This window comes from Mugil cephalus, chromosome 16, assembly GCF_022458985.1.
Source record: "Mugil cephalus isolate CIBA_MC_2020 chromosome 16, CIBA_Mcephalus_1.1, whole genome shotgun sequence".
Taxonomy (NCBI): Eukaryota; Metazoa; Chordata; class Actinopteri; order Mugiliformes; family Mugilidae; genus Mugil; species Mugil cephalus.
The window spans coordinates 8,272,571-8,295,561 of NC_061785.1; the positions used below are offsets into that span (position 1 = coordinate 8,272,571).

At 42.8% G+C, this 22,991-nt stretch overlaps 1 protein-coding gene across 2 annotated transcripts; it reads left to right on the forward strand.

The window, feature by feature from the left end:
• The first annotated feature begins 316 nt into the window (after positions 1 to 316).
• On the forward strand, positions 317 to 22,969 carry ppm1bb (protein phosphatase, Mg2+/Mn2+ dependent, 1Bb). 2 transcript variants are annotated; one of them, XM_047608727.1, is made up of 6 exons: positions 317 to 709; positions 11,064 to 11,906; positions 14,395 to 14,512; positions 14,916 to 15,027; positions 16,762 to 16,819; positions 21,447 to 22,969. In XM_047608727.1, the coding sequence occupies exons 2-6, from the start codon at positions 11,076 to 11,078 to the stop codon at positions 21,474 to 21,476; spliced, it is 1,149 nt and encodes a 382-aa protein (XP_047464683.1). In that variant the 5' UTR covers positions 317 to 709; positions 11,064 to 11,075; the 3' UTR covers positions 21,477 to 22,969. The 2 variants fall into 2 exon arrangements, with proteins under 2 accessions (XP_047464683.1, XP_047464682.1); XM_047608726.1 differs by lacking the exon at positions 21,447 to 22,969 and adding an exon at positions 18,470 to 20,811.
• Positions 22,970 to 22,991: the final 22 nt, after the last annotated feature.

Genomic DNA, 22,991 nt, shown 5'->3' on the forward strand with positions numbered 1-22,991 from the left:
CTTGTGAACTGTTTTGCTTTATTTTAACATTTCAAGGCTTGGTTTACACAATTAGGCAAATCGACTTCCGCCTTTGAGCCATACGTTTCTAAACCAAGACTAACTCCGGCTATTAAAACTACAATCGGCGTACGCCGGCGACGGCAACGAGCGCACCCTGCAGATCTAGCGCGTCACAGAGCTTCGCGGTAGACCAATCAAATTGTAGCTTTGGACAGGGGCAGATCTGATTGACAGGCGAAGCAGCCAATCAAAAAACGTCATGTCTACACTCCGCAGCCAATCACCGTGCAGATGCCAAAAATAACACCTCCTCTTGTTCAGCACCCAAAGTCGAAGGATAGCTCTGGCCTTTCAATGGAAGAAAGTGCTAGATTTGTCAGTGTTGTATAATATAACCAATTCTCAGTGTCCATATTTGTTTTTTGGAACGACCGGAATTGTCTTCGTTTATTGTGAGAGACAGAATTGGCGTCAAACATGCGTAAAAATCAACGCTGTCCAAGCAGGGAACCACCGAGGAAGGAATTATCGCCGCTCATCTGAGGCCAATCTCGATTATTTTTTGTCAAATAAGGAAACACAACATAGCCAGCTGGCTAACGTTAGCTCCGCAGATAGCTAGGTTAACGACACATCTTCACGCAGAAAAGGCAGAATCCGGCAGATAATCAGGATTGGATCGACTTTCGCACGGGAGCAGGAAAACGTAAGTAGCATGCTGGTATGTGCGCTAACGTCATTAGCCGGAGTTTGACAACCCGACAACTGTTAGGTTAGCATTAGCATGCGAGCTAACGCCAGCTAATATTAACACTAGCAAAGCGGGCCTTTCCGTAGAGCACAGGTGTCAAACATACGGCCAGCGGGCCAAAAGCGGCCCGACAGAGGGTCTAATCTCTCCCACGGCGTGATTTTGCAAAAAATAACGCGTTGCAATTTACAAATTTTCACAGAATCGTTCAGGGAAAATAACTGCTATCCCTCATTTGCCCACTGGTTTAAGTCAGAGAAGTGGACGTGAACACAACACTGAGACCCAGAAGCTGAACAGCAGACAGCAATGTGCCCAAATTACACTCATTTTTCTTCAATTTCACTTGTTTTTAAAGGATGGTTTATTAAATGTAAACATTCTCCTTATTTCCTTATTCTTCTTTACACTGAAACAAATGGAGACAAAAAAAAACTGTGGAGTTGAGGTCACTTATAGATTATTATGCCTGTTGTGTTACTGGTCCGGCCCACTTCAAGATCAAATTGGGCCCGAATTTGGCCCCCGGAACTGAAATGAGTTTGACACCCTTTGTTGTAGAGGGGCTGACGCTTTTCAGTGTTAAGTGGAGTGGAGTTCAGCATGTGGTCAGTGGATCGGTATTTAACGCAAACCTATTTCAGAAGCCAGTCAGTTTGCTCTTGCAACAATAAATGTTGTGCAATCAATAACGTTAGTGTACACACAGATGGACCACAGCCAGAATAAAAAACCCTATACATGCCCCTGGAGTTTTTGAAGTGACTTATCAGCCCAGCCAATTCTTGAATGAAGCACATTTTAAGCAATACCAACAGTTTAACGCCACGCTTTGGCCTCTCGTGCTTAACCCTGGTCGCAAAGCGTGCTAATTTAGCACGGTAACGTTATCAGCTATAACTAGTTATAACTTTTACACACTGATTTTTTTGTGCCTTTTTTACCCTAATTATCTTGTCACTGTCTACATTTTCTAACCTTAGCATTTATATGACCAATTTTAGCCACTACGATTTCACACTGTATATACAGATTGATACATATTTCTATTTTCCTCTGTTATTTATTTATTTTTTTTTGTGTATATTTTGTATATTCTTTTAAATTTGTTCTTGTTTTTCTTTATGTATATTCTTGTCTAATTCCGCGCTGCTGTGAAAAAGGAAATTTCCCATACGCGGGATAAATAAACAATGTCTTATGTCTCAGCAGACTTTGACATATAGGTGTCGGATGCTAGCCCAGTGGTTTTTGTGACGACGTGACATATTTACACACCGCAAGTGCACCCACTTATTTCACTAACGTTAGCTGTGCGACGACAATAATGTTCAGTGATCATTTTACACAATACGTGTCAAATAAAACCGTGCAGTGCCAGTACACAATGCATGTTCTGAGGTCTATGCAGCCGTCTGTGCAGGGTAATTATAACCCCAAGGACTTTTTTTTAGTTTCAATATCTTAAGCCAGAACACCTCAGATGTAATCTATAGGCGATGATGTCATACGTTTATTGGCAATTAGGTTTCACTCTGACTCCAGCGCCGTTCATCTCATCAGTTCAACAATTCTCTATTCTCAGTTCCCTGTGTTTACAGAAAATATGTCATATCGGCTGATTTACACTCAAAACATTAGGTACAGCGGTGATAACAAATGCGTCGTGATATAATAGCCCTGCACTAAATTCTCCGTCAAGACTGCTACGATGTCCGGATTGTGTTGAAACAACACCAGAAAGGTTTTGATTCGGCAGTAAGATGATTTTTCGGGGATGTTGTTGAAGGTGCTTTTAAACCGTGTTGAATTAAAGTGTCCACTGACTCAAATGGGGTGGTCAAAATAACAGAAGATACAAACCACAGCCTCCTAAATGAAAACTGTGTTGAAACAGCAGCACACTGATAATTTAAGCAAGTGTTGAACACCATAACCTTTATGATGCTAAGATTTAATGCTGGGCTGTTATGTCTGCATGCATTTGCCTTCGCAGGTGTACCTAATGAACTGGCGAGTGAGTGTATAACAGTTTAGCCGCTGAGTGGGCATTGTAGAGCCATATAACGGTCAAAATGACCCTAATCAGCTGTGATAAAATGGAGTATCGCCCCCCCAAACTAAACGTACAGTATATACAATTGCTTTACCGTGAACTTTATTCATCAATTTCCTTGTTAATTGGCTAAATATTGTGTCTGTTCTGACTTGGTTCGCTGTGCCTCTGTTATTTGATGGTACAGCAAAGTCAGATGATTTGTTTCTGTCGTGTTTTATTTACACTGTGTATATTCCTGGCTGCATAAGGGCACTGGTGTGTTCATTGACGCAAGGCAGTTGTGTGAAACGTACAAGGGCCTGATCTTACTATAAACACAGACTTGGTTGTAAACCTCACCCTGAATCAGACCCTTAGCAAGTCTTTTGTCGATTTAAAGAGTGAAAATGCACGTTTTGCCACCGTTCAAGCAGATATCGCAAGTATTGGTGCCACTTCATGCACTCTTCTGCAATGAGTCTTGTCTAATAAGATTTGTGGGTGTATTCAAAGCAGTTATGAGAAGTGTCAAAGGTTTTATTTTGAAAGTGAAGGCCTTGGCTTTCCATGTGTAGAGGTAGAATGTGTGAATCCCTAACCTGCCCCACCACAGTGCATCGTTTTATCATCAAAGCCACATCTATCCGTGAATTTCTTCATCAATTTTGTATCGTCCCGTGTTGATATTTATCCGCCCCGGCTCGCCTTCACCTGTGTATCAGGTTGCGATAAGGTGCACAGGTGACCGGCATATGACATCACTTGGCGTTGGGCTTGTGCCTCCGCTCTGCAGATACGGGAGGAGTTCAATAGCTGATAATCTTATCTGAGTCAGCAGTCACTGTGTAAAGACTGAGGAGCAGATGAAACACAGTGTCAGTTGGAGACCGAGACAGGTCGACAAGCTTATTTTAGAGTTTAACGTATCTTATCGGCCTCAGCTGTGCACTGATGCCGCTATAAGTGTCGGAGGAAACTTTTCGAGAATCATTGTAGTGTTTTTTTATGCAGTTTGTTCACAAGAAAAAAAAAATCTCTCGCATGGAGGCAAATGGGTAACTATAGTGATGTGTTATGCAGATATACAGTGTGTCTTGCAGCGATTGAATAATTTTAGTGTATAAGCGGTCACACAAGGGTAAGAGGCATATATTTTCCTTTAATTCTATCATATTACATGATTTCTGTTTCATCTATGTTATGGATTTATCAACTCCTCGATCTTACTTTTCAATCAAGTGTTGAACCTGAGTATATTTGAGTGTGTTTTAGATTGTTGCTGCCAGACAGACATTTGTTACAGGCATTGATAGTTTGTCAGATCTGTATATAAGTGAGATAAAAGACAAAATTTCGACTCTGTCTGGCTTTTAACTGCATGTGTCTAGCAGTGATTTATTAACCCCTTAACATAGCTGTAAATTTCACCTAAAACACATTAAAAAAAAAAATACTCAGAGTAAATTTAAAGCTGCTTTTGAACCATTTGCAGTGCAGACATGGTTTTGGCCTTTTGTAAAAGATAATACTCTGAATTTTTCTCCCCAACAGTCAGAATCTGCAGAACATTGGCACTGAGGAATGGGAGTTTGAATACACTGAAAAAGAAGGATTTTATGTCTGCTGAATTTTTTTTCTCATATAATATTTGGCTTCAAAGTGACTGTAGCTCGGTGGTGTGGACTGGAAAACACAACGGGACCGCAGCTCTAAGCCTTACCTAGTCCCATTTAAGATTTGACAATAATAATACGGAAAATTAGTATCTTAAACTGTTTTCTGTAAATAATGCTTTGTGTACACAATACATAAAATTACAAACAAGTGGTATTAATTTATTTATAAGAAGCTCCCGAAAACCGTGTTTCACAGCTTCCTCAGCCACTAGTTTGTTTTGCCATAATAAAACCAACCAAAAGAGACTCAAAGCTACTTTTACGCACCTTCACACGCACACTAAGACATCGTCGTCGCACACATGACTAGTTATGGGAAGAAACACCAGATGTCAACCTGCATGTCGTCGTTTTTTTTTTTTCAGAAATTCATTAGCTGTTCACTCACCAGTCAAGTGCTCTGCAATTGGCTCGAGCTTTTCCGCACTAGCCAGTCACTGGCTATTGTGCGACCGTAGACATGGTAAATATCATCTTTTGGGTCAAAAGAGGTGTCAGTCAAAAGTTCAGAGCTGTTTCGGTGTGAATTTGTGGCTAATACATGAAAGCTAACTGAAGTTATGTGGAGAATATGCGCTTCTGACAAAAATTGTGACAGTTTGCTGGAGCGTACACTTGGTGTGGACTAACTATTTTGCTGGAGGACATTTACCGGGAACCATTGCAATATAAAAGGAGCATTTCCATATGGACTATAGTCTTTGGTTTCAGCTTGTAAATGAAGGGAGGCGTTCTCTGTTTTCAAGACATTTTTAGGGAGCTGCTGTCAGGTCTACCGTCGGACCGGGTTCGTTCTTTAAAAGGTGTGTTGAGATGTAGATTACGCACATTCCTTTCTCAGAAACTGGCGTGTAAGTGGAAGTCTGAAGCGGGCAAAACAAGACATTCGAAAACATTAGCATTGACCCTCAAATCTCGCCCCAGTTCTTATCAGTCTGTTAAAACACCGTTGGGGATTTTATATATGGGTTTCAGCTGATATAGAGGAAAAAAAAAAAAAATACAGCTGCACACAGTTTTACAGTCCTACGACCGACCGGAGCTGTTCTGTTGGAAACAAATTCCACGGCGCTCGGATGATGTGGATGTGGATCTTTCACTCTTCCGTCCATCGCCACATAAAGCCGGCCCGAGGGAGCGAGTAAGTTCTGAAAGTTTGGGCTGACTTCCAGGCTATGTATTATTAAGTGTATCTAACAGTAGGGAGAATAAACACAGCTCCGCTCCTTGCTCCCTTGTTATTGTTGTAAGTTGTGATTTTTTTGGTGTTTTTTTTGCACCTATGGATCAATTCATGGACCAGTTGTTGTTATCCAACAGTGCTAATGTCAACCTTGGTGGCATTAACGCTGAAGACATGGACGCGAAGGACACTCATGCCGCGTGTTCTCGTGCACCTTTTGTTCTGTTTATAATGAATGAAGTGTAAAAATGGAGGCAAGGTCAGATCAGGGTTGGAGTGTAGTAAAGGTTAAAAGTGCTTTCAACACACAAGCCTTTGTTGAGAGTACCAGATAAGATAAAAAAAAAAAAAAAAAAAAGACCGATTTAAACGTGTAACACTATGTTTAGGTGTGTGAATAGATATTATAGTTAGGCGCGGCTTTAGAAGTCATTACGTTTACACAGGGGACCAATTACACAATATGCGCTGTGTCCCAATTCACTTTTGCCTGCTTCAAAGTCCGTAATTCAAGCCTGAATACGTCACAACGGTTCGACGAGGCTGCCCCATTCCAGAGGCTCCTCCGAATGCGGCTGTGAAATATGACCCCGGTGTATCCTCTGCAGTCCTCGCTCGCTATCCCATAATCCTCTCCGGGTCGGCCGGTCCAATGGTGCGCTCACATGGTGGTTTCTTCACCATGTGAAACGTGGAGAAATGTCACGGTCAGGTGTTTTTCTACAAGGTAGTCATGTGTCGCGAAGTCTGAAACGTGGACCGCAGCAGAGCCAGACTTGTGAAACCCAAGTTCACCCTGAACTGGGATTTTTACCGGTAACAGTACGAGGAAACTGGGCGGGAGTGTCTCCGTTTAATTTAATTACAGTTCGCGGCGCCGTAGTTGCACTTGACATCGGTTCTCAATTCACAATGGATCCAATAAATGGTAAAAATGGGTCATAACTTCCTGGTCTTACTCCAGTTAAATGTATCTGACGAACAGAAACAAGCAGAGATATGCGTGCGAAAATGCAGAGGTTTTTTTTTTTTTTTTTTTTTATTATTTGTTTAAAAAGGTTACCTGCACAGTCCCACGCTATACAACACGAGAAGTGAAAGTGGAATTTACTCCCAGTTTACTGGTCTAATAACTTTAGTGGAGCCCTTTTTTATTCCAGTGATAATGTTATGTCACTAGTATTGGAGGACTCTCTCTCTCTCTTCTGATGTAAAACATTGTTTGTTCTTTAATCTAAACGCCATAACATTATGACCACTTTCTCAAGAGAAGTAAATGACATTGACCGTCCTGTGACATTTCAGTGTTCTGCTGGGAAACGTTTGAACCTGGCATTTATTCGTGTGAATGTTATCATGTACCACAGGAATACGATTTTTGGGTGAAACCGCGTAAGTCCTCGCATGTTTAAGATGACCGTCATCTGGATTTTACCGTGACCGGAACAACACCTTTTTGAATCCGGCTCCCAGGGTTTGAAAAAAGACATATTGAGCCTTGTTGGGTGGCAAAATGTACTGTTACTGTTTGTATCTATACACAGTGTATTTGTATACGGCACGCAGAGTTGATTATCCACAGAGGTCCCTCCCTTCAACCCATACGACCCAAAGACCTCCCACTAACAACAGGACGCCCTCAGAAGGCCCATGTCCATTCTCTGATGAGTCAAAACTGTTTTGGAGGCACAACACAATATTAGGAAGGTGGTCGTAATGTTACGCCTGATTTGTGTACGTCTGGCGGTAAAGTGGCGGCCATATTGACTCTTAAGCCTTAAAGACTCCTGAAAGTTTTGAGTGGATACGTTCTGTGTTGGTTCGCCAAGAACTTGTTGACTTTGCGAGTTCAGTCCACGAATTGTCTTTTTAAGTTAGTGATGATAATTAAACGCAAATGCCTTTTCAGGATGAACGTATTTGTAGTTGTGCGCGTCTACAGGCATCACGTTGTTTTCCATCTAGCCCGGTGTTATTATTACTCAGTATGACGGCGCCTTCTTGCCAGCCATTAGCAGGATTGTAGTGGTCGCTAAGCACTGGTGTAAGACTCGTCGTCCACGTGTATTTTCTGATGCAGAGTGGTGTGAACGGTCGTCGTGTTATCGCCTCCCGTAAGAAATGTCTTGTATCTTATGAAAACAACATGCTAATTTGTATTGCTTGACAAAATTTGACACGTGGGCGGCAAGGCAAAGGTCCGGAAGGTCCTGGAGAAAGTCTCGAAATGTCACAAATCTCATTATGGAAACGTAGGGTTTTTAAACAGACTGTAATCGGATCAAGATTTCAGCATCCCTGGCCATTTTTTTTTCTCTGGGTAATATAACATTAATTGGAGGGGGTTGGGTTAGTCCCAATAATAATTTGTAGCATGTTAATGTGTATATAGGTCTGGGTTAACCTTGCTTTCAGAACAGCGTTCGCTGTTTTGTGTGAATGTGCCTGTTCTCATAGCAGCATTTGGTCTCTGCAGCATTATGTAATCCCCGACCTTCCACTTCCCTCTTCGTAGCCAGCGGTTTTTGGCAGTCTTCGCATCAGGGGGTGTTGGTTTCGACCTGTGGTTACAGCTTGGGTGACAGCAGTTTTGAGGGGGTTAAGTGGTTGGGAGTTCCTGGTTTCAGTCTGATGTCTTCATGGAGATATTTTCTGGGGGTTTCGGTTGTGTGTCCGTGCGTGTGTGCGCGCGTGTGTGTGTGTGTGTGTGTCTGCGTGTTGTTTTTTTTCTTCTACCAAAAGTCGACCTTTGTCAGCATGAGATCCGCATGTGTTCACGCAGCCTGCACGTCTCCTTTTGGGGTCTGGCTGCTGCAACTGCTTTAATGGACGGATGATGCAACTCCTCTTCCTCTCGCTACCGAGCGTTTGAGTGCGCGAGCGTGTGTGCGTCTGTGTGTGTCTTTTAAAGCGAGCGAGAGAAAGACATTGAGAGGGGGATGTCGCTGAATGAAGCTTAGCCTGGATGTTTGCACTGCAGGGTGGGTGGTTGCTAGGCGATGGCAGTGTGTTTGTTTTATTTTTAGAGAGAATCACTGCTGGTGAACATAACAGATTTGTCTTTCTCCCGCGCACACATATGGGAGCGCTTGATTAAAATACGCGAAAATGTAAGCTACGGCCGAGCGCCGGAGTGAAGCGCGACGGGGGAAAACGTCGTTGCTGTGATCGCGCTCCGGGGAAAGCAGTGGAAATGTGAATGGTGTGTGTGGCCCGTTGCCTCACCCTGGTCATGAAATCTAAACCGGCTCGGCGTATTTATAGAGCATCTTTTTCTCGCACATAGTCTGTGACAGCGGTGTAGACATGCGCAGACACAAATACACACACACACACACATACACGTTCCTCTGAAACCAACTGTAGTCACTCCTTGCATGTACCAGCCTTTTTTGGGCACATGCCTGTCATGCCGTGTGTGCTCATGTGTAAAGTAATGGAGAGCGAGGAATCAATATGTTAAGGAAGAAGAAAAAAAAAAAAAAACAGCTCAGTGTCAGCGCACTTTAGATTTATATCATCGATTTTTAAGATCTCTAGCTCGCGCCGTAAGTAGCAGTCGCTCTTTTAAGTCAGAATTGATCAGTGTGATGGTGAAAGTATAGCGCGGGTCGACAACGCGAGAGATCTCCGCCCTTGTTTTAGTTGTTTTAGAGACTCGGAACAAAGAGAGGTCTATACACAGAGTCGCGTAAAGAAAACTTACTCTCCCGTAATAATTGTCAAAACTCTTGTCATTGTTGAGAAAGTATGCGAACGCAAGAGGGACACAGTGTCCGGGACACATGTGCGTTCGCACCACCAAAGCAGTGTGGTCCAAAGTGGCCCAGACCACCTCCGTCTGGTCCGAGTCATCAGATCTCAGATGCTTCTTGGGTGTGTTCACTCCTGTAGTTTTAAAATAATCTGTTGCGATCTAATCTAATAGTCCAGAAATTATTATTATTATTTTTTTATACCTGCCTCATCTTCTGCATTTTCCATAATACAGTGTTGTCTGGCAAAGGCGTGAAAGTGCACGTAGATCCAACTGTAACATGTGTAACTCTTTGCAGAGCACTAAAACTCTTCCTGATAACATTTCGATTTATTCGTTGCTTCTGTTTATATGGTTTAGGCTTCTTCAAATGCGCGGGTATGTAATGTGAAAACCTGAAGTAATCGTTTTTTTATTATCTCACCAGTACCCAAATGAGCCCAACCACTAAAACAAACCTCAAACTGTTGAAAATACAAACAGTGGTGCTGTCTGTCTGTCTGTCTGTCTGTCTGTCTGTCTGTCTGTCTGTCTGTCTGTCTTAAACCTCTGATTAGGATCCATTTCTAGTCAAAGAGTGTGATCAGTTTTTTGGAGTTGTGTTGTCCAAAAGTCAGATTTTTATTTCCATTCAGCTCTCTTCAGACCCTACTAGTTCAGAAATGCCACACTCCAGTTCCTGTCAACAAGTTAACTGATATTATTAGTTAACTAATATTATCAGCTGACTAATGTTATTAGCTAACTTGTGTGGAGAGTGGAAGAGGCTGCGTGTGCTCAAAGAAGCTTTTCACCGGCACTCGTCATTCATTGACTAATTAAAAGCACTCAGTAATCACAGAATGAAGCGTCCTACTAAACTACTGACATCAAAAAAAATGAAAGGGTGATTTACAGAGATGTGTATGTAAGGCCATTATTACACTACAAAAGAAGATGATCCGATCTTTTCTTGTGCAAACAGAAAGAGTCAGCTTTGTTTTGCGTGTTTTGTTGACTAAACTTAAGACTCATTTAAAGTCCTGCGGGATGAGACGACGCCGCGTGTGCGTGCGGCCTGCGCCGGTGAAAGCTATTTATACTCGTGCGTTTGACAGTGTGACTCGCTCTGTCGCTCTGGCAGTTTTTTTTTCCAGTCGGGTTAATTTTTGTTTCTACTTCCTGCGTCACTTTCAACAATGCCTGAAACTTTTGCTGAAATTTCGCCAAAAGACGAGTCACGCAAACGTTTATGTCTCCGAGCTCCGTCGGTTCCTAACCTTTCCTCCGTGTGCTCCGTCTTTATTGATCCAGTGCGATCAATTTGAAAATTGCGGAGATGGAGAAGCAGACAGAAATACTAAACCGCCCATTAGAAACTACCTGTACACACTTAAAACATGCAGAAGTGAGTTGAATGCAGTGTTATGGGTTTACAAGCCATCACAACAACCATTGTTTTAAAGCTATGACTGAGAACCTGTACAAATACCAGCTTAAAAATCGCACAATACATCTACTAACAGTATTTTTTTTTTTAACTTTGTTGATGGAAAACAAACTTGTGTTCTGTAGTGGATTTAACGTTTCTATGTTGTTTTCTTTGCCCTCTCTGGTTATGGTTTGATACTTAGTTTCTCTGTTTCTTTCCTCTCCTCCCTTTGCTCGATCTCCAGCTATAGGCAGCAATGGGTGCGTTCCTGGATAAGCCGAAGACGGAGAAACACAGTGCCCACGGCGAGGGCAATGGGCTGCGCTACGGCCTGAGCTCCATGCAGGGCTGGCGAGTGGAAATGGAGGACGCCCACACGGCGGTGGTGGGCCTTCCCCACGGACTCACCGACTGGTCCTTCTTCGCCGTCTACGACGGCCACGCGGGCTCCCGGGTGGCCAACTACTGTTCCGGCCACCTGCTGGAGCACATCTTGTCGGGAGGCGCCGACTTCGCTTCAGGACCCAGCTCCGTGGAGGGCGTGAAGGACGGCATCCGCTCGGGCTTCCTGAACATTGACGAGTACATGCGCAGCTTCTCCGACCTGCGGCAGGGCCTGGACCGCAGCGGGTCGACGGCCGTGTGCGTGCTGCTCAGCCCGACCCACCTCTACTTCATTAATTGCGGCGACTCGCGGGCCGTGCTGAGTCGAGACAACAAGGTGGGCTTCTCCACCCAGGACCACAAGCCCTGCAACCCACGGGAAAAGGAGCGCATCCAGAATGCCGGCGGCTCGGTCATGATCCAGAGGGTAAACGGTTCCCTGGCTGTGTCCCGGGCCCTGGGGGACTACGACTACAAATGTGTGGATGGTAAGGGCCCCACGGAGCAGCTGGTGAGCCCCGAGCCCGAGGTGTGCGTGTTGGAGCGAGCGGCCGAAGGGGACGAGTTCGTGGTGCTGGCGTGCGACGGGATCTGGGACGTCATGTCCAACGAGGAGCTGTGCGAGTTCGTCCGCTCGCGGCTGCTGGTGTGCGACGACTTGGAGAAGGTCTGTAACGCAGTGGTGGACACGTGTCTGCATAAGGTAAGTGGCTTTTTCGCATGTTATGTACACATACATGCTTTTGTGTTACATTTTTACTGTAGAACATGGCTCAAATTTAATAGGCTCTTGTTTGCAGGTAAGATTCGCTCATGTTTTTCAGTATTTTTGATCATTTAAATTGATAAAAAGATTTAAGATTTGGATTACATTCATTCTCACTAATGCTTAACTACACTTTACATCAGATATTGACTTTTCAGGCAAACAGCTGCCTGTATTTTTCTTTATATGAAACAAATATGGGCGATATACCGTTTAATGCTGGTATTTTTTCCCCGTTATGATATGTATTTTTTATATACTGGCATATATCTGATGTCACTGAATGAACTTCTTAACACTCATGGTGTAGATATGACCGTGGTGAAGATGGAAAGTCCAAAAAATGAAGCGGCAGAACATCAAGACTTGTGCCATAATAAAAAAAAATTATAAAAAAAGGTGCCATGTCGGTATTTTTTATTTTTATTTTTTTTTAGGGTGACTAGACGTCCCCTGGGGACAGTAATCGTTTTGGATGACCTGTCCCCAGGCTAAAGCTGTCCCCGAAAGTGTCCCCCAACTTTAGCTTTTTATGAAAAAATGTTGTGCGCAGACTACAATTATTACGGTAACTGGTCGCACTGCTAGTGACATTACAGACATAGCAGCTTAAATATGAATAAATATGTCTTAATAAATGAAACTGTAATTGACCCTATTTCTTAATTTCATCTGGATAACATTTCTTTTTCTTTTTTTTTATCTTTTTATGTCTCCCAATTTCTAACACGAGTTGTGTTATGTGGAATTAATTCTACAATATTTACTCATCATCACAGTAAAATAATCCATCCTTAGTCAGTCTACTGCATTAATTCCTTTCTCAACCAGTAGGAAATGTTGTGAACATGTGATTATGCATGAAAAGAAAAAAGAAAAAGTACTGTGATACTGTCAGAATACAAAATACCGCAATACACATTTTTGGTCACACCCCCCAGCCCTATAGTATCATGTGTCGTGAAATAAACCAGAGTAAATTAAAATAAGAGTTTAAGAGTTTCTCACAGTGAGCGATCAGATGATAAATAATGCATCCAGCTCACTGAATTCTGTTGCCGTCCATCGGCTTTCTCAGCTCTCAGTTCAAGGTAAAGCAAGTGTCTCTTTACCTTAACAGAACTCACCTCCCCACGTCTTCTGCCTTCCAAGTATCTCTCATTTTGTGTCTTGTGTACTCCAAGAACCAGCCTTCTAGTTATTTTTACCTTGCTGGTTGGGATGTCTCAAGTAACAGCCACACGCTGTCATAAATCTTCAATGCTGCCGCTTGTCTTTTGTGATGTACGTGACACTGTACACTCACATGAAGTTGCTGTGTCTACTACATTGACTTTTACAGGGTAGTGACAAGGTGACTGTCCGTTTGGTTGAAGGCCGCGCTCTCACCTCGTCTGAAAATACCAATTAATGTACTGTACGTTATTAATACAGCCAGAGACTGAACAGCTAATATGTCAATCAAATGTCAGTAAAGATTATAATCTGTTGGTTTTACAAAACATTTAAAGAGTAATGACTGGAAATGTTGTCCATTAATTCATAAAGTGACTCCACTTAACCAGCAATTAAAATAATAGACAGCATAGTCGTAAAATGATTAAATAATGGTTAAATAATGAGGTGACGTTAACTTTCGGTGGCTCGCTCTAAAATATGAAAAAACTTTTTCTGTATCAAATAAAAGAACATGCAGAGTCTTTCCTTCACTTTCTGTCCTTATTCTTATTTAACGCATATTTAGTAACAGGAAAATAAACCCTGTGGAGTTTTTTACTGTTGTCAGAGTTCATCGTGTGCGTTTTTTTTTGTGTTTTTTTTTAAGCTAGCCAGTGTTCTTCTTGCCTCTTGTTTGCTGCTGCTTTACTAAATATCTCTTCACATTACTGCCACCTACAGGTCACAAAACATCATCAGTGTAGTGGGGCAGACTGTATTGGACACACACTTGCACACAAAAGCATAAACAGTTGTTCCAGATTTTTACAAATTCACTCCACAGAGTTACTTAAATTACTTGTGTTTAAACAAAATATTAAAGCAAAATATGAATAAATTATAGTAAAGATAAACATAAACTGCATGCTAATTATGCTCATTTAAATCCTGTAAAGGCAGAGATTTCCTTTGCATTCTTCTTCTGCTAAAAATGATTTTGACCGCTGACTGGTTGCTTTATATCTGCGCTGACAGGGAAAGTCCAGCATTGTTACTACTTAGATGCCACATGTTGATTAGGGTCAGAAAACCAGAACATCACCAATATGTGGACTGTTTTATTTATTTATTTATTTGCATAGTTGATTAAAGATTGATTTCTGTCTAAATTGTACATAAAGCATGCCATATACATACATGTGTGTGTGTATATATATATACTACAGATTTGATTGAACCTTTGTCTGCCGCTGCCCTTGTTCTGCAGGGGAGCAGGGACAACATGAGCGTGGTGTTGGTGTGTTTACCCGGAGCTCCCAAGATCTCAGAGGAGGCAGTGAAGAAGGAAGAGGAATTGGATAAATTCCTGGAAACCCGTGTTGAAGGTCAGCAGCACTACAGCTCCACATGTACAAATACAGTTCACTGACAGGCGGCATTTATTAAAGTATTCGTTAGGACAGCGGGGCTGGCTGATCGGTATTTGTTTCACTGTGTTTGCAGAACAAACTTATTTTTTTTTCTGCAAAGCCTCTTTCCTGTTTTGAAAGATTATTACTTTCACCACTGACTCATGTGCTGTGACACAAACTGTACAGTTATTATATTGTAAATATACCTTAAAGTTGTACTTACACTGTTTAGTTAAAGAAGAGGCCACGTAAGCGTTTCGTTTTTCACGACCGTGCATTATTTCTTCGCACCCAAAGATGGTGATTAAGTCCCTAAAAGTGAGTGTGTAATACTATAAGCTTCCTTCACTAACCCTCTTTATATATGTGTTTGTAGAGCTCCTGGGAAACTGTGGCGAGGCAGGAGTTCCTGACCTGGTGTCGGTCCTAAGGAGCATTGCTTCAGAGAACATCCCTAACCTTCCACCTGGTGGAGGACTGGCCAGCAAGTAAATACACAACTAACTGTATTTTATTCACACGGAGCAGGCATGTTAGTAAATGTCGTCAGAATTTACTTTCCCATCTTTTTTTTTTGTAATTACTTAGAAACTTAATCACCAGAACGTTGCATTCTAATTAATAATAGACTTTATTGCACATGGAAAATCACTCTTAAGAACCACAAGTAAAGAGAAAAAAAAAAGTAAAAACTGAATAAAATAAAAATGGAATATAAGTAAATATCATGTAAAACAGATGGCATAAGAAAAAAAATACTGTACAAAATTTGCATATGAACAAATTTGATCCTTAACATCTGTGTTTGTGTGGCTTGTTTCTTAACATAGTTATGAAATTCTCAACCAGAGACATAAGAGACATTAAGATTATTATTATTTAATATTTTACTACCATTTGTTTATTAGCAGTGTTTTTTTTTTGTATAATTGACTTGTCTAGAACTGAGCTTTTCCATAATATGTTCCCTATAAGTGTAATAAGTTTAAATACAACAGTAAATTAAACATTATAACGTTGTCCAAGAAATCTACAGTCACACAGTGTAGTACAAGCCAGGTCAGAAAGGTGTATTATTGTTTAATATATTATGTAAAGACTCTGAGCTTCGCATGCGTCCACACATGTTGACTGACACGTGTGTGCAGTTTATAAAGGGTTGTATAGAATATGTTTTGGTCTGTACGCCACTGACACTATGTGCCACCATCTGGCCTAACACTGACAAAAACAGCTGTAAACGTGCAGATGTTTTCAATGATTAGTTAGCGTGTCAAATTATTTAAATATATTGACGACTCATCTTGCATTTTTTTTTTTTTTTTCAGAAGTTCTCCTTTTTTTTCTTTGTCTTTTTTGTTAACCTCGCCTTCACCATGAACATTGCCAGCTCCAGTGTTTCACACACGGCGTGAATTCACACATCTAATTTACATCTAAAGAGAGCTCACACAGCATTTGAGTTGTTCAGGAAAAAAATTGCCGCCACTTTTTAAAACCTGACGTTGCTGCTGTCGATCTTTTAGACCACAGAGATTTAGTTTGTTTTTTTTTACAATTATTTAAAGAGAAAATGTGTAAGAAAAGACTAGCTAAAATCTTTATAGGCACTAGCTATACTTTATACTTGACACTTTATTTAACCTCACATACATTTCTCCATACACTGCCATGCACCAACAGCATTATGTTTAGTATAAATCCAATATCTGCGTTATTACGGTAAATTATCGACTCTTATTTTATGTTCAGACATTTCATACCCTGATTGTTTTTAGTAGCTGAGATAGCATCATAATTAGGGGCTTTTATCATGACAGTAGAATCCAGGCGGATACGCTGCAGCTCTTTGGTTTATGTAATGGCTGTTCCTGGTTGGCGTTGACCAATCAGAGCAGACTGGGCTTTTTTTGGGGGAGCACCCCAGCTTCCTGTTTTTACAGGAAACACATTAATTTGCAGAGTCAATTTTCTGTCTCATGGTGACTTCAGATAACCCCCGTCGGAACGATTCAAATGCGCCCGTGAGTAAACAGATAACGTGGTCTCCTCACGCGTGAATGGTGGATCCTCGCGTATCGATTGAGATGCTTTATTTTTTTATTTTCGTTCCATTAACATCGTCAATCGATGCACATTTCCTAAGAATGAACAGAGTGCGTTTTATTGGTTAGTTGCTCATCTTCCCCGAGCGTTAAAACGGCTTGTTTGTGTGTTTGCAGGCGGAGTGTGATCGAGGCCATGTACAACAAGCTGAACCCTCATAGAGAAGAAGAAGGGGTGAGTCGATGTCTCTCTGAACCCCTCACCCCTTCAACTTTTCACCCCTCCTCAACATGACCTCATAAACACAGCCCAGACAAGGACACTCTTTCTTTTCTCTCCTTTTTCTTTTTTGTTTTTTTTTTTTTTCGTGTGTGAGAGTTAGAGGAAGTGAAAGTGGATAAAGTGTGAAAGAGGGTGGAGGATAGACAAAGCTGAGTAACCTTGGCAGCAGGTTTGAAAAGCTGCGTGCCGGCTGCTTCGGCTTTATAGTGATTGTTGAAACTGGATATTCAGTAAGACCTCGTTTAACCCGTGGAGCTCCTCAGTGATAAGTGCATGACCTTTTTTTTTTTAAACCAGACATTTTATTCCACTTAGTGCTTCATGAACCTGGTTTGTAAAAGCATCCATCTGAATTTGAAGATTAGAAACCTGTCGACTAAGAATCGAATGGATGAACCGCGCAGAAATTCTCATTGGTGCCGATAAACTGAGACGTTTAAGCTCTGCACGCTATTCAGAAAGTAGAAACTGACTTCTTTACCATCTTACAGTTTTATACACAGAATTTTTCTTCTTGTAACGCAGACGTCTTCAATGTTTTTCAGGCCTCAGACCCACAAACTGACTGATAGATTAAAGCAGGGACCCCCTACATACTGTATGTGTTCTGTATTAAACTGAGCCTAGTGCTATTTATAAATATACATTATCATCATCATTTTGCATTCAATATTAATCTGTCCCCTTTAGTAAAATATGTTGGATTCATGTTAATGTGTATTTAAAGAAATTTAAATTTGTGGAGGGAAATTAAAAAATTCATAAAATATGTCTAATCAACCAAAATGTTGAAGACCTATTGTTCTAATGCTTTGAGGACAAAATAAAACCTTTGATTATCATTTGACCAGGTGTTTTGATTACGGCTTAATCTTAATGTTGTCTCTAGGTTTCACAGCTTTTGTTTACAGTGTAGGGATTGTGTGTGTGTATCTTCAGGAGTAAGTATCAGATTCTGGACAAAATCTTCACTTACAGCCTAAAATAAAATAAAAACTTGATGATCATTTGACCGGGTATTATGATACTGCTTAGTTTATGTTTAATTTTAAAGTTAAAAGCGACCTAATCATAAGTAACTTTTACTGATACAGCTCTTGTTTAAAGTGTAGGGACTTTGTGTATAGCTTGAGGAGGAAGTATCAGATCCATCTCACATGTGTAGGTAAGAAGTCTGTGAATGTCTTTATTCTGAAGACGACGTGTCAGATCTTGAGCCGCCCGCCCGTCCGTCCGCCCAAGAGTAAATGTGATTGTGTGCGTGTTATGTATGTTGTGTTAACGTGAGCGGAGTCTCGACTCGCAGACTCTTTTCTCTGGGCTGTGTGGGCACTGACCAAACTCTTTTACACCACACGGCGAATATCACAAAGGGTTGTTGGTCACAGGGTCAGAGGTAGCGTTTGCATGTGCCTGCTCGACTGGTGCAAGAATGTCTCTGACATTGTCACGCAACCGTGTGGAATATATTTGTGTGACAATGATGTGAGCATTGTGCCGCTGCTTGTTGGATGTGTGCGAGTGTGTGTGCGTGTGTGTGTGTGTGCGTGTCTTTGACCATGGAGCGTGCCTGCAGAGTCTGACCCTGGCGTGTCACCTCAGGCTTGTGCGGGGGGAGAGGAGGAGGAGGAGAGTGAGGAGGGAGGTGGCAACACGGGAGCTCCTCTGCGGGAGGTTCTGCGGCAGTTCCGCCTGTTCCACCGGGGGCAGTACCGCACGGTGCTGGAGGAGGCCTTGGCTGCCTACCACCTGCGGGGGGAGAGTGCTGCCGAGGGAGCAGGGGAGAGCAAGAGGACCTCCGGCGACGGCGGCGGCGGCGGCGGCAACGACGACGACGACGACCAGGAACAGTCCGCCTCCCCTCCCTCTCCCCCATCGCCCCCGCCCTCACCCGCTACTGCAGAGCCGGAGGCCAGCCAAGACGCGCCCTCCCCTAAGTCTGACCCCTCCTCTGACTGAGCACCCGCCCGCATTCCCACCCATCCTACCCCAGAGCTCCAGTCAGATATGCTATGACCTCTCCTCCTTTGTCTCTCATCGCAGAACTTGAATGGGCACATTGGCCATTTCCAACTCCATCACAGTTACTCAGCTTTTATTTTGATAATTAAATGGAAACAAAAAATGGCTCCACTGTCTATTGAAGTTCTGTCTCCGTCACATATACAGTATATACCTTCCACCTGCTCAGGACTCTTTCTTTTTTTTTCTTCACTTGGCTTGGATTCCCAGACTTGCTAGTCACTTTTACTACTTTACTTGACTTAACAACTAAATGTTTACAATAGAAATGTATTAACAACCGCTTACTATTATCTGCAAAAGAGGCTGGCGAAGCTAAAGTGAACCTTGCATTCGATGGCCTACGTTTACTTGTATTTGCTTCTGGCTGACCCCTCCCCCTCCTCCTCCTCCTCCTCCTCCTCCTCCTCCTCCTCCTCCTCCTCAGCCGCCAGCCTCACCCTTACACCTGCTTACAGTGGACAAAACTGACTAAGAGAACTTTGCAACGCCCTGCACTGTCTCCGGGCCTTCTCTAGAGACTCAAACCACACTCTTTTGTGTACTTGTATGTACGTACGTGTGTCTGCATGAGCGACCGAGCAAGAGAACAGTCATCAGTATGGAAATGTGTGATACCTGGGAGTTGACCTGTTTATCAGCATGCCTCAGTGGTGTTGTGTTGGTCAAAAGAGTCTGGGTACTTAATAAAATATATGAATATATATATATAGATATATATTAAAATCTGAATAGGTGATCATTAAAAGATTAAAGGTGCTCCTGGTGGTCATCATTCAGATGGATGTTAATGAGCCCATGCAGCAGTTACCCTGTAAGGCTGCGAGGGTCATTATGCATCAGAAATTACTGGATGGTTGAAAAGCGGAGGGGGGATAAAAAAAAAAAAAAGCATATTGAACTGAAATGCTACGAGAACCTAGCCTTTCGAAGTGAAATTAACGTCACTGCTAACATGCTAGCGGAGACAGCGTTTGACTTTGAATAATAAGAGTGCAGGTCCTATGATCGATATATATATATATTTTAGCATACCTGTTGAAAACTACAAAAATGTTAGCAGACATTTAGCACTTTGGCATGCTAACATTTAGTGTGTAGAGTTTAGCCTGTTAGCTCGCTAATGTGGAGGCATTTTGTTATGTTGACGCGGTAGTAGGGCTTCGCGTCGGATTGTGTAAAGTGTTTTCTCCACATATCAATCCAGCCACTAACTGCAAAGATATGCCACTCTTCACCGAAAAATGTTGTGCGGGCCAACCGACCATGACGTTACCGAAGTCACAGGTGGCTAATGTACTGTTAAGCTGATCAAAGCCATCGTGTGCAGTCCATGCCTTAAACTCCAGGTTTAGCCCGCACGTGGTAAAATTACACGTCGACAATTCATACGTTCACAGTGTAGCTTCAAGTGTTAATGGACCAGGTGTTCGTGAGTTTCCCACCGCTTCCTCTGCTCCTCTGCTATCGGCACTACTCGACGCAAAGCCCACATCTCACTCTTCACAGGTTATGACATCATGACGCAATCTCAAACACTTACCTCATTGTGAAAGTCGGATGGAAATAGACTGCTTAACCTACAGTGTTTATTCTTCTGTGGGAGCAGGCGGAGGGAGGTTATTGTGCCCAGTGACTCTGGCAATGCATGCTAATGGACTTTATCTTTTCAATATCTGAAGCACTCAACTGTCAGAGAGGGTGTTTATGCTAAACACTGTGCTTATGTGTGCGCGTTTGTGTACGTATGAGTTGTATTTGTATTGCGGTTACGTGGGGCGAATCAGTCCCGCAAAATGAACAAAATAAAAATCGATTTGAGGTAAAAATGCTACGATTTGTGTCCCGTGTATGAGTTGTCTGACTTGTCTCTCCTCTTCTGGTCCCGTAAGCAGCTCTCAGTGTAGTTTTCGGGGGGATGCGAAAAAAGCAAGAAAAAAGGTCGCACTCTCCCGCCCAGAGCCGGTCAGCTCGATGCGGGACCAACTCGAAATAGAAGTTTTCCCCCCCCGTGTCTGTGTATATGTGTCTGTGAGGGAAGCGAATCCTTCCTCGCCGTCCTCTCTCTCTCTCAGCTTTTTTAGCCTAGGCCCGTGATTTCACCTGAGCCGCTCGCTTCGAAGGCGTTTTGAAACGGCGGCAGCTCTCGGGTGCGAGAAAAAAAAACAAACAAAAAAAAAAACCCTCAAAATAAATATCTGCCGCTGCGTTACGTGAGCTGGCGGGCGAGGAGGAGGAGGAGGAGGAGGAGGAGCGAGAGGGAGGCTGCGTAGACTGTAGGGACTCCATTGTCTCCGTTCCTCCCCTGTTTTTCAGTCTGACAGTTGGCCTCGTGATTCTCCGCAAGGTGAGTCATCAGAGGTTCTGTTTGTGTTAACTCAAAAAGGCTGGGCAGGGGGAATATCTACCACCATTTACCCACTCAATCTGAGGAGAGGTTCAAACGTCATTATTTAAGGTGTCAGGAGCAAGTGTGTTTAAGTAACTACTAAACAAACCTAACGCGTTTCTCTCTCCATCTCTCTTTTTTTTCTTCTTCCCCTCTTTCCTCACCCAGAGCGCCGGTGAGCTGGATGACCCCTGGTAGCCGTGGAAACAACCCCCCATCCCCCCTCCCCCCCCTGTCTCCTCCTGGTGATCTGTGCATCCACCCAGAGGAGGAGTGTCTCCATTGCGCCATGTCTTTCTCCACTAAAAAAAAGAGGACATGTGGTGTGTGCTGGAGTGCGTGAGTGTGCGTATGTTGGTTGTGCATGTGTGTGTGTGTGCGTTTACAGCAGTGGGACAAAGACGACAACGACGATGATGACGACGACGACGACGACGACAACAACAACAACAACTACACACACGCATACTGCTTTAAACCTGGAGGGAAAAAAAAAAAAAACAGAATCACTTTTCGGAAATGTCGAGATTTTATGAACTGAAGCATTGTGATGGTAGAGATGATTTTTACCATTGAGGTGTTTTTTTTTTTTTTTGTTTGTTTTTTTTCTTTTCTTTTCTTGAATGTTGACATTGAACACCTGACTTCACAATGACATGAGGACCTATCGTGCGTGCTTGCGTTTGTGTGTGCGTTTGTGTGCGTGAGAGACAGAGAGAGAGAGAGTGTGTGTGAGTGTTTTTCAAGGAGGGCCAAGAGGAGACAGATGGTGGATAAAGACTTTGTATGTAATTGTTCTCCTGGACATTTTTTTTTTTTTTTTTTTTTTTTTTGTGCTCCTGGGTCTGATAATTGCCTAACACCTTTGCTTCTTCCCTCTTAAAAGACACACACACTCTCTCTCTCTTCCTCTCTCTAACACACACACACACACACACAGACACACTAAAACATAAACACCCGCCACCCCCCACTCCCCCCCGCCCCACTTCCACCTGTGCACGTATGTGATGTGCCACCTTCGCAGGGCACTGCATGAGGACTTTGGTTCTACATGTGCAGCTACGTGGTTTTTCTTATCGAACCCGGATGGACAGCCATTGGTTGAGACTGACTGAACCCGAAGAACCCTCTGGACACTGACGGGGTCTCCTGCCGTGTGTGAGACGTGGAAATGATTTGGATTTTATTTTTTTTTGTCAGTGCTATTGGGACGACGATGATAATCATGACGGAGTGGGATGATGGTGGGAGGTTATCACTGAAGAGCCGAGTGCAAGTTGGACTCGTGGCTACGGGGTGGTGGGTCGGGTGGGGGGTAGTTGTTGTATCACTGGTTGGACTTCCCGTTGCAGGAGGGTTAAGGGCGGGCAGGAGAGGGGACAGGGAGGGGTGGGTTTCAGTGGGCTTCCCCCACCTGCCTCACCACCTTCGCAGTTGGAGGTGCACATGACAGCAGACTGTCCTGACAGGAATTTTTTTTTTTTTTTTTTTTTTTTTTTTTTTTTTTTTTTTTTAATGTTGTCCAAGAGGTTACTAGCTGCTCGCTGTGTAGAGTGAGTGAACTCCCCGTTTTAACCCTGTTCCTGGTTCTCAGACTGCATTGGTAATGTTTGTATTGCTGTTGTTTGATTGCACTCACATTTGATTACAGAAAGTGTCTATATATGAATAAAATACCTGCCAAGGAACCGCTGGTGGCCGTGTATTTTA